This window comes from Arachis ipaensis, chromosome B07, assembly GCF_000816755.2.
Source record: "Arachis ipaensis cultivar K30076 chromosome B07, Araip1.1, whole genome shotgun sequence".
In the NCBI taxonomy this organism is placed as follows: Eukaryota; Viridiplantae; Streptophyta; class Magnoliopsida; order Fabales; family Fabaceae; genus Arachis; species Arachis ipaensis.
Genome location: NC_029791.2, coordinates 1438932 through 1450514, shown reverse-complemented (window position 1 = coordinate 1450514; position 11583 = coordinate 1438932). Strand labels below are relative to the sequence as shown.

Here is an 11583-nt window from a genome sequence, read left to right as displayed (position 1 = left end):
ATAAAAAACAAGATTTAATTACTCTATTGGTCCTTATAGTTTTGTAAAATTTTTAATTAGGTCCCTATATTTTTTTTTAATTGGATCCTTGCACTAATTTTTTTTCAATTAAGTCCCTCTTAGTAGTAATTGGCTTAATTTTATAGAGACCCAATTAAAAAAAATGGTATAAAGACCTAAATAAAAGGAAAAAAAGTGTAGAGACTCAATTAAAAAATAATTTGTATAAGAACTCAATTAAAAGAAAAAAAAATATAAAGATCTAATTAAAAATTTCGCAAAATTATAAGACTAAACAGAGTAATTAAAGCAAAAAACAATAACACTACTCTCAATATAAATATATCAACGAGGAAGAGACTTTGAAGTGACATACATGAAGACATTTAAATTCTGAGGGACTAAACTATTTAATTTCTTGATTGGTGTTAGGTTTCATACCTGGCTGCCACTCACCATCAAATATTAAATAACCAATCCCTTAATAGCTAATACGTTAAACAACTTTATGTGAATAGTAATAATAAAGAAATGGAGAGCACGATTTTGGTGCAACATATCCACCTACTCCAACCTTTACTCTATGGTCCAAGTAAGTAGACTAAATTATTATGCATGCACGAGTGTATATACATTAAGGTAGAAACTCATGTGCAGTTGACTTCACGTGAAATTGATACTTGAAAAGCGTTAGATGATTTAACTGATTTGACTAAATTTTTATCTAACGGCTCTCAAATATCAATTCCTCAAATATTAATTTTACGTAAAGTCGACTTCACCTGAATTTTCACCGTATAGTAAATGATGATCATGTCACAAATAATCCTAACTCCCAATAAAAGGATGAAAAATAGAAATATCACAAACAAAAAATAAAAAACAAAATGTATACTTACAAAAACAATAGCTTTGACATTGTTGATTGTCATAGGATATTCATAAGCTCCATGATCTTCCACAATATTTAGGAGAATAGAAAGAAGATCCACCGTGTGAGATTTATCCTCATCATCCTCATTATTTTTCATCCTTATTATTTTATTTTTTATAATATTTTTAATTACAATATCAAAATTTTTATGCACCTTTTCCGTCTCGCGTTTCGCTCCACTTATATAATGGAGCCATGTGTGAGACGGAAAAAGACTAAATACAACAAAAACACGTTCCACAATCTTTCCAAGATTCTTCAACAATGAAATGAATTGTTCTTGATCCTTACACTTTTCTCCAAAAATTGCCCTAGCAGTGATTGCACTTGTCAAAGAAGCAACTTTCTCACTAAGATTAACACAAGATTCAGTATTATCAGAAATCCATGTTATCAAATTCATTACCTCTTCTTCCCTTATTGATTTGAACGAACTCACACGCTTAGGGCTAAGAAGTTCCATTGAGCATATTCTTCTTAGTTGCTTCCAATAGCCACCGTATCGCGCGGTGGCTATGTTGGTGGAACCATAGGTCAAGATATCTGCACCCAAATGTCTAGGTCTTTCGGCAAAGTTGATATCAAAGGTTTTAAATACTTCTTTGGCAACTTCTGGAGAAGAAACTACCATGATTGATGCTTCACCGAGTTTAAAGTGCATGAGAGGACCATATTTTTTTGCTAAGTCTCTCATACGATGATGGGGTAGAGATTTTCCAACTAAGTGGTGTATGCTACCGATTAGAGGTAGTGTCCATGGCCCCGGAGGAAGCTTCTCTTTTTTCTTGCTTGTGACTTTGGATTTCTTATCTAACAATTTGAGAAGTTGTGATATGAAAAGGATGAAGATTATTAACGAAAATAGAAAGAAGGGTAAGGATGATGATGAGGAGTAGTGATGATGCTCCATGAAGAAATCAAATGTGTAGAGAAAGTGAGAGCTAAGTGATTATAAAATTAAGCTAGTGCTTCTATATTTATAGAGTATGAAACGGATGCATGTATAAATATGATTAAAAACTCAGATCCAGTCGACTTCACGTGAAATTAATAGACGAGAGCGGTTAAATGAAAATGAAGTCGACTGCACTTGAGTTTTCATGAGTAAATTTTTAAAAGGAATTATAATTTTTTTATTAAATAAAAAATATTTTGTGTATTTATATATTCTTATTTCATACTTAATGTTAACATGTATTTTTGTTTACTATATATATATGATGCACTTTATTGTATCGAATAGAATGGATACAAATAATAACTCGAGTAAAGTATTGTTTTTGTCTCCAACGTTTGGGGTAAGTTCTAAAGTTGTCCCTAACGTTTCAATCGTCCTATTTAAGTCCCTAACGTTTTAAAATTGACTCAATGTTGTCCTGCCATTAGGATCCGTTAATAGAATTGATGGCAGGACAAAATTGAGATGATTTTGAAACGTTAGGAACTTAAATAGGACGAAAACATTGGGAATAAAAACGATACATAGAAATAAATTTTAATTTTATCCTTCAATAATATTAATTTTTACTGTACATAATATTCAATTATTTTTTAAATTACAGTTAATCACATTACTTTCATTCTAAATAAATTAATTTTTTTATAATTTTATTCTTAAAGTAATGTAACTTTTTTATAATTTTATCCTGCGGTCAATTTTATTAACGGATCCCTAACAGCAGGACAACATTGAGTCAATTTTGAAACGTTAAGGACTTAAATAGGACTATTGAAACGTTAGGGATAACTTTGAGACTTACCCTAAACGTTGGGGACAAAAATGATACTTTACTCTAATAAGATCTTTTAAAATAAATTAAAGGTTAATTTATAGGAAAATTTTACACGTATTAGTTTTTTGGAAAAATTTATTTATTTGAAATTAAATCATTTCAATTGAAGAAATAGACTCATAATAACATCTTTAAAACTTGAAAGTTAACCTAACTAATAATAATGATAATAAAAGAAAATAGCTGTATACAACAACAATAATAATAAAACCACATGGCTGCGTAGGTGTTATAATTTATATATTGCTTGTATAGATGCAGGATTCTTTGATTGACTTAGAAGTTAGAACCTCTTCCATGCCATATTTTTCATGTTTCTTCAGTACAAAATATTTATACTATGCGTGTGTATATATAATAATACAGAAATGTTTGGTAACAAACAATAATTAGCTAAAATTAGCTAATTTTTTTTATTTAATATGTGATTAAATGTTAAATAAAAAAAGTTTCGATTATTTTTTTGTTTCCTAATATTACCGATGAGAATATAATATAGATAGGTGCCTTCTGCTGTGCTCCCAAATCAAGGGGGCAGGGTCCCATAATAACGACTGAAATAGGTAAATATTATTAGGTACTCTAAATGCACATGTTATCTTTGGTGATAAGTGTTAATTGGTCAATAACGTATAACTTGGATTTCGGTTAAACAAACGTGAGGTATTTAAATATCGTCGGATGCAGTAATTTATTAGTCAATAATAAATTTTTAATAAAACTCTAATTAACTTGTCAAATTGGAGATTGATAATTAACTTGTCGATTTGGAGACTAAATGAATCAGTGGATCATCAAAATTAATTGTAGGGCCGTTAAAATGGGTTAAATTTATCAGGTTAGTCTTTTTATCTATTTAAATGGACAGACTTTGCCTCTAAAATTAAACCTGTTTAAATTTTAGGGTAGACCCGATTAATTCAAAAAAAATGACGAGTTAAACAGGTTAGCTCGCGGGCTAAATTGGTAGCCCATTTATTTTTTTTACATTTTTTTCAAAAAAAATAGCACTTTTAGCTAATATTTCTCCCGATCCGACCCGAAAAAAATATTATTTTTAAAGATTTTTGACTTAAAAGTGGTATTTTTTGTCAAAATATTTTTTAAAAAATAAAATAAAATGATAAACGGGCTGACCCGTTTAACCCGTCGAACTGACCATAAACAGTCCAGACTAAAAAAATAAAACCTGCGAATAAAGCGGACTTAAACGAGCCAACCTATTTAACCTGCAGGCTTAATGGTCCGGGCCTAAATGGGCCGGACTAACCCGTTTGACGGCCCTAATTAATTGTTATTAGCACTAAATTCCGATAAATTAACTTTTGTTATTATTATTTTTTTTTTGGTCCAACACTTTCACACATTCATTACTATGGGTTCTTATATTTCACTGCCATGGTTAGGCCCATGTTCCAAACCCGGTTAATTACTTGAATGGATCCTTAAGGAGTTGGGCTTCAAATATAAATTTCAGTGCAAATTATTCAACCTAACAAAATTAAGCACAAATTTGTATGCAGCTAAGGCCTAATTGAGATTACGCATTAGCATACTTTTTAATATGCTGCACTGGGTTTGAAGTTGAACTTTGGCAATACCAAGTGGTGGATAAGAACCCTTAAAAATGTTGGATGTATGAGTGGATAGTTTGTGAGTTTGTGATATAATGCTTAGGATTGGGAGCAGAAGGTCTAAAATTCAGAAAATGAAAGAGAAGTAACATACAAAACATGGTAGATACTACTATAAAGATTTTACAATTGTCTTTATATGAAGATGCTTCTTTTTTACCATTAGATCATGAATTGTACGGTTTGATTTTGATGTGCTACAAAAATGTTTTTTTTTTAAGTGTGGCTAAACAAATAAAATACACTTTTAACACAAGAATCTTCATAAGAAGATATTTTAGCATCTTCATTTGAGTAGGTGCCACAAAACATTACCATATCAACCAATACTATATACATTATACAATGAGTGCAAACATTTTCAAGACTAAGAACTAACATAAACTTCCATGTATTAGACTAAAGAGAGCAATCTGCACATCATTGTTTTCAATCCATGAAAGGAGAAGTTAGAAGTTTAGAACCACATTTGACTTGCTTGAATGTGTATAGGAACAATTATACCTTAGAAAAGAGTCTAACAATGCAGGACCTATGTACCTGAGTTAACCAAAACTACCACTCCTACTGTCAGAACAAGATTGTGAGAATGGGAGCTTTCTTTTGCGTGATTCAGTAGTTTTTGCTTGCGTTACTCGTGAAATAGGGATATCATCATCATCATTGTCGCTGTCACTGATCTCGATGATATTTTGCAATTTGGATCCTCCCTCAGCTGCATCAAAGGTATGGAAATTGAAGAATTCTAGATTGGATAATGGAATGAAATATATATCTATAGTTATTGCAACATTTTTTAGGTAACATCAATCATAAGCATTTCATGTAATTGAAAGTCTATTGGTATAAGAATAATGCATTCAACAAGTTTGGATAACATATACAATAGGAAACTCTGTGATCTTGCTTGTATAAATTGATCAATTTACTTATCTACTCAACAATGGTAAAGAAAATTTAAACAATAGTATTTTAGAATTTTCTGATACTCACAAATCTCATGTAATTAAGATTTTCCTAATCAAGACAAGAAGTGAACATCAAAGAGAGTAAATTGGAACAATATTCTATTTACATAGCACAAATAATCAATCTTATCCTATTCACATAATTTTGTTTGGTAAACTTGGTAGTTATGAACTTAATACTTGTGGAAGCACCAACCTGATAAACTTCACTAAGCACTATGACATTTTGATTTCAAAGTAAATTGAAATCTGTATTGAATTTATGTTGGCAATGTGTCATAGTAAAATCACTAGAAGAAATTTCCCAATTCTTTCAAAAGTTATTTAAAATATATATGAAAGGGAACATGTTCTGTTAATGCAGCTTCCAAAATACTAGTTCAATGTGTTGAGACTTGAGACTAATATATTGCTCTTAAGAGTTAAGACTCAATCAAACATAATCATGACCTACACACCTAAAAACCTGACAAAATTATATAATTAATGCAAAGATCACTATAGAGTAATATTTTCAGAGTACTACCAATAAAAAAAATGAACATTACTAATTGATTTAGCCATAAGAGAATTTGAAGTAGAATTTCAATACCAGCTGCAGCACCATAAGATTGATGAAAATCTTTGTGTTGCAAAGGAAGAGAACCATCATTAACTTCATCATTCAACTCCTTCACTTCTTCTTTGACTTTAGAAGGAAAACCAGGATCATCAGCTTCATTAATATCATGCTCTCCATCAAAAGAAGCATTACTCATCAAAAACTTTGCACTTTCCTCCAATTTCACAACCCTATCAAGCAATTCCAAAAACTTACAATCAGACTTCAATTTCTCGTCCACCAACTTCCCATTCTTATCATTCAACTCAGTAATGGTATCCAAATTATTCTTCTTTTCAGCCTCTAACTCGGCCACTTTCTTCCTTAATTCATCAAAAGCATTGCCATCAACCTCACATTTCTTCTTCAACTCCAACAACTTAAGATTCTCACACTCTAACTCTTTGTTCTTCTTCCTCAAATTCTCAATGGTTGCCTTGTCCAACCCACTTTCCTTCACTCCTTTAAACAACGTCTCATAAAGCCCCTGTACCTTCTCACACTCTTGCTCTTTCTTCTTCAATTTATCCTCAGCATCAATCCTTGCTAGACTCTGAAGCTGAAACTTCTCTTCAAGTTGACCAGCCTTGGTTTTAAGTTTTTTCTCTCTTTCTACCAAAACCTCTTCAACTCTGTCATAATCCTCTTTTTGCCACTTAACTCGAAGAATTTGAATGAGCTCAGGAATGCTCATCGTCTCCAAGCTTTTGTTACTGGTTGATGAGAGAATGGGGGGTGACCCAGGTTCGGTTTTTGGTTGAATTGACATAACGAGGGCAAAAAATTCGAACTTTGGAGAAAAAGGGGAGTGGGGTTCGAAAAAGTTATTGCCTTCTCGGTGTCTGAAGCGGAAAAAATTGGAGCGATGACACTGTGAACGAGGAACAGAGGAAGATGAAGAGAAGAAGCATGCTTTTCTTTTTTTGTAACAGTGAATAGTGAAATTGTTACCGGTCTGCACTTTGAAACTTGGAAGGGAAGTGTATGAAAATTGATGTTTGATTGTTTGGGAAACTCAGAAGACATCTCTGTAATTAAATGCAAGGAGGGTAGAGTTGGAACTACAATGCAAAATGAAGCAGTATAAGAAAATTGAGAAAAAATCTTATGGAAAAATATAGGTAAACAATGAAAATGTTAAACAATGTAAATAATAGATATATCGGATGTTTATTTTACTAGTGTACGGATGGTTATTTTAATATTAAAATTTAAAAGATTAATTTAAAAGTATAATGTATTTTTATTTGATTAGTAGTTGTTCATATTGTTCAACAAAATTATTGTCCCTGGCATTTCTCAAATCTTATATACACTCTAGAATTTAGATAGTAGATGACTAGATGTCAAAGAAATTTCTTTTCTCTAGGTTAATTTAGTATCATAAAATAATTAAAGGAAAAGAGATAAAAAAAATTCAATGAATTGTTGTTAAACAATAAATACTAGATAATAGAATCTCTCAAAAATTGAATGAATTTATATTGTTTAGAATTTAGATTGAAAAAAAAAAGAGATGGTCAATGATAATACTAAAAAAATGTATACTCTCTGTGTAACGTATAGTACTTTTTTCCTCTAGATATGTTCAATAGTTATAACTAACTAAAGATTAGATTAAGCTCCTAACTTAATACATAGTTACAGAAATAAATTTTGTTTTTTTACCAAAGATAGGAGACTCGAATCTGTAACCTCTTAATTGAGTATAGAGAGACTATGTCATTTGAGCTATTACTCATTAGCAGTTACAGAAATAGATTATCACTATAATAAAATGAAATAAAATATGAATATATATTCTAGTAAAATTTACATTCAAAACTTTAATTCTACTTAATCAATTTTAAATACTTAAAACGTTCTAAACAACATTTTTTATACTAGTTATCTATATAGTCAATCACAGCATTTTTATTCGTATTCAACTCTAATAATTCAGCAACAGATAACAACTTAAAAGGCAACATATTATGGTGATATCCTCTTTTATTAACTACTCGAGTTTTATCCATATTAAATTTTATTGGGAATGGATTTTTTTGGTGAAAAAAAAATTAGATGGTATCAATTGTAATTTTTTATTCTCTCTTTTTTATATTTAATTTTAATCAATCTGACCTAAGCCAAAGCAAAATCCATGCTAATCCACATTATATACGCTATTTCAATCCTCATTAATTACTACTAATCATACCTATTCAATCCTGCAATTTTAAGAACAACACATTCATTACTTTATCTTTTATAATATTTATACTTATCTATAGATATCTGCAGAAGTAAATCACCATTTATTCTTCTATATTTTTTCCACAACATATTTTAGAATAACAAAACAATTATCATGCAAACAATCAAAATATGAAACATTTTTCAATTATGTTCATCTAAAACACTTCAAATATTGAAAACTGTTCCCAAAATAGCAAACATGTTATATTTGACCTGGTTAAACTCAGAACATAAATCTACCAAAATATTACAATCAAAACTCATCCAATACCATATATTTAAACAGAAACAAAAAATATATTCTTTCACATAGAAGTATAGAACAAACATCAAGAGACTGCCACATCTTCACTCTCACTCTCTTGATCCTGATCATCATCAACCAGCTGACCATTAATGACCACCTTGCATGGATCCATGACAGCAAAGTCCAATGTTGGCGCAATAAACCTCACCTGTTCCACAGCTCTATCAAACCCAAAGATAAACATTTCAAATCCATGATTCTCCTTGTCAGTCTCCAAACTCTTCTTCTCCATCGTCAACTCCATCACTTTTGTCTGCAAATCGACTTTATCTTCATCTAATTTTTTCTCCTTTTCCTCTAATTGTAACATCTTCTCCATCAAACCTTTCATTTTTTCATCTTTTAATTCTATCTGTTCTAAAGCGACCCGGAATTTCTTCTCTTTTTCTAGATTCTCCTGCATAAGTTTTTCCATACTTTTCTTGTCAAAAGTATCACTTGCATGTTTTAATTCTTGAGTTCGACCAATAGATAACAATCGACCTCCAATAACCTACAAAAAAAAATTCAATTGCCTTTATAGTCTCATTAAAAGTAATAAATAATTTAATACATTATAAACAAAACTAATTACCTGTAAGTATTGAGCTATACCAACATCATCCACATCATGAACTAATTTTACATCAGTAGAACATTGTCCATACTCATCAGCCATTAACATAAAAGGAAAGTGCTCACTCCACATGGATAAAGGATCAATATTTCTCTTGTACCCATGAAGTTCTTTTTGATTTTTGATAAACTTTTCTATCTCTCCCAAACTAATCTTTTTTCCCGCAACTTTAAAGTTGATCAGATCTACAATTGTATTCTTCTGAGTATCAATCTCCGCTCTTTTTCTTTTCAAGCTAAAATTTTTCTTGCGAGCAATAGGCTGATCCTCTATTTTCTCATCTACCAACTTTCCATTCTCATCATTCAACTCAGTAGTGGTATCCAAATTATTCTTCTTTTCAGCCTCTAACTCAGCCACTTTCTTCCTTAATTCATCAACAGCATTGCCATCAACTTCACATTTGTTCTTCAACTCCAACAACTTGCGATTCTCGCACTCTAACTCCTTGTTCTTCTTCCTCAAGTTCTCAATGGTTTCCTTATCCAATCCACTTTCCTTCACTTCCTTAAACAACGCCTCATAAAGCCCTTGTACCTTCTCAGCATCAATCGTAGCTAGACTCTGAACCTGAAACTTCTCTTCAAGTTGACCAACCTTGGTTTTAAGTTTTTCCTCTCTTGCTACCAAAACCTCTTCAACTCTGTCATAATACTCTTTTTGCCACTTAATTCGAAGAATTTGAATGAGTTCAGGAATGCTCATCGTCTCCCAGCTTTTGTTGCTGGTTGATGAGAGAATGGGGGGTGACCCAGGTTCGGTTTTTGGTTGAATTGACATGATAAGGGCAAAAGATTCGAACTTTGAAGAAAACGGGAAGTGGGGTTCGAAAAAGTTATTGCCTTTTCTTTGTCTGAAGCTGAAAAAATGGGAGAAATGTCACTGTGAATGAGGAACAGAGGAAGATGAAGAGAAGAAGCATGCTTTTCTTCTTTTGTAACAGTGAATAGTGAAGTTGTTACCGGTCTGCCCTTTGAAACTTGGAAGGGCAGTGTATGAAAATTAATGTTTGATTTTTTGGGAACTCAGAAGACATTTTTGTAATTAAATGCAAGGAGGGTAGAGTTGGAACTACAATGCAAAATGAAGTAGTATAAGAAAATTGAGAAAAATTCTATATATACACTCTAGATGAGTAGATGCCAAAGAAAATTTTTCCTCTACGTGAATTTATTATCATAAAATAGTTAAAGGAAAAGAGATTTAAAAAATGAATGAATTGTTGTTAAACAATAGAAGATAGAATCTCTGAAAAAGTTGAATGAGTTTCTATTGTTTAGAAGTTAGAATTTAGATTGAAAAAAAAAATAAAAATGGGGGTGGTCAATGATAATACTAAAAAAAATTATATTAAATATCTTGTTTTATTAAAATTTGTAGTTTCTCACTATGTATAACGTATAGTACTTTTTTTCCTCTAGATATGTTCAATATTTGTAACTAATTAAGATTAGATTAAGCTCCTAACATAATATATAGTTATACTCTACTAAAATTTTTACATTCAAAACTTTTATTCCTTAACTTGAGAACTTGTGTTAATAAAATTACATTTTATTCTGCTAATATATATATATATTAGTGAAGATCATGGGAGGAATTTGGTGCTTGTTGGTGACTGGTGAGTGATATGTGATAGGAATCAACTCCAAATCATATTTTCTTACAGATAAGCCAAAGGATTCAGCCATGTCAAGTTCTTCAGGTTTGTTCCCATTAGGCTCCACCTTCCAATCAAAATGGAAAAGCAAACATGCAAGCGTGAATTCAACATCAACAGCCCCAAATGTGATCCCTTGACAAATCCTTCTTCCACCACTAAATGCTATAAACTTGTATTCTGAATCTTTGTAATCATCTGATGAGTTATCATCATCATCAATGAAAATGAAAATACTAAAAAAACGAGTGATCTTAAGGGAACTCTATTACATGCAAGGCTTCATATTCAAAAGAATACTAATCAATGATTGCTTTGACAAAACTGTAAAAGCTTGAAGAGAAAGAATCATACGAGTGTCATGACATCAATTCAATTTTTGCATGATTTTTGAACTGAAACATACTAACCAAAATGATTGCTTTGACAACACTGTCAGATAAGGGATATTGGAGATCATTCTGCTTTTGAAGCCTTAAAAGAATATCAACAATATCTTCTCCTCCTCCACCACCACTGTAATTTTGTCCCTATGATCTGTCACAATGTTCTCAAGTATCCTATCCACTTCTCGGTGAAGCTTGTCGATTTTTTTCCTGAACCCGGTAAGAACCTCAAGAACTCCAATGGAAGGATACAGATCAACAACAGAGAACTCTGAAACTGCCTCCATGACATCCTTCATGAATTCTATATACACTTCTTGATAAACTCAGAAGATGCAAAAGATTAGATGAAGAGTGGTTTTGTGTGGTACTCACACTCTATCTAATAACATGGTATGTATCAACTTGGTACGCCAAACAAATAATACATCTCTGATAATAATTTTTTT

General features: G+C 31.3%; 3 protein-coding genes across 8 annotated transcripts in view; all 3 read right to left on the bottom strand.

The window, feature by feature from the left end:
- LOC107608769 (premnaspirodiene oxygenase-like) overlaps positions 1-11583 on the bottom strand; it is a 22966-nt gene that overhangs the window by 2041 nt on the left and 9342 nt on the right. The gene's annotated exons all lie outside the window — the stretch shown is intronic.
- Positions 4628-6952, bottom strand: LOC107608116. Its single transcript, XM_016310002.2, has 2 exons — positions 5922-6952; positions 4628-5076 (listed from the first exon to the last, which is right to left on the bottom strand). Exons 1-2 carry the CDS (start codon positions 6697-6699, stop codon positions 4907-4909), a joined length of 948 nt encoding a protein of 315 aa, XP_016165488.1. The 5' UTR covers positions 6700-6952; the 3' UTR covers positions 4628-4906.
- LOC107608770 (myosin-4-like) lies at positions 8338-11535 on the bottom strand. 6 transcript variants are annotated; one of them, XM_016310501.2, is made up of 5 exons: positions 11159-11487; positions 10756-10946; positions 10051-10159; positions 9047-9947; positions 8338-8965 (listed from the first exon to the last, which is right to left on the bottom strand). In XM_016310501.2, the coding sequence occupies exons 3-5, from the start codon at positions 10122-10124 to the stop codon at positions 8495-8497; spliced, it is 1446 nt and encodes a 481-aa protein (XP_016165987.1). In that variant the 5' UTR covers positions 10125-10159; positions 10756-10946; positions 11159-11487; the 3' UTR covers positions 8338-8494. The 6 variants fall into 6 exon arrangements, with proteins under 6 accessions (XP_016165987.1, XP_020962536.1, XP_020962537.1 ...); XM_021106877.1 differs by lacking the exon at positions 10051-10159 and having other exon boundaries at positions 10756-10815; positions 11159-11535; XM_021106878.1 differs by lacking the exon at positions 10051-10159.

Excerpts from the sequence above, each read along its gene's own strand:
- LOC107608770 (XM_021106877.1), bottom strand. The coding sequence starts at position 11,208 with ATGATCTCCAATATCCCTTATCTGACAGTGTTGTCAAAGCAATCATTT. Across the intron at positions 10,816-11,158 it reads TTGTCAAAGCAATCATTTTG|GTGGAGCCTAATGGGAACAA; the intron begins GTTAGTATGTTT and ends TTTGATTGGAAG. Across the intron at positions 9,948-10,755 it reads CTGAATCCTTTGGCTTATCT|CTTCAGACAAAGAAAAGGCA; the intron begins GTAAGAAAATAT and ends CCATTTTTTCAG.
- LOC107608116 (XM_016310002.2), bottom strand. The coding sequence starts at position 6,699 with ATGTCAATTCAACCAAAAACCGAACCTGGGTCACCCCCCATTCTCTCA. Across the intron at positions 5,077-5,921 it reads ATCTTATGGTGCTGCAGCTG|CTGAGGGAGGATCCAAATTG; the intron begins GTATTGAAATTC and ends CCTTTGATGCAG.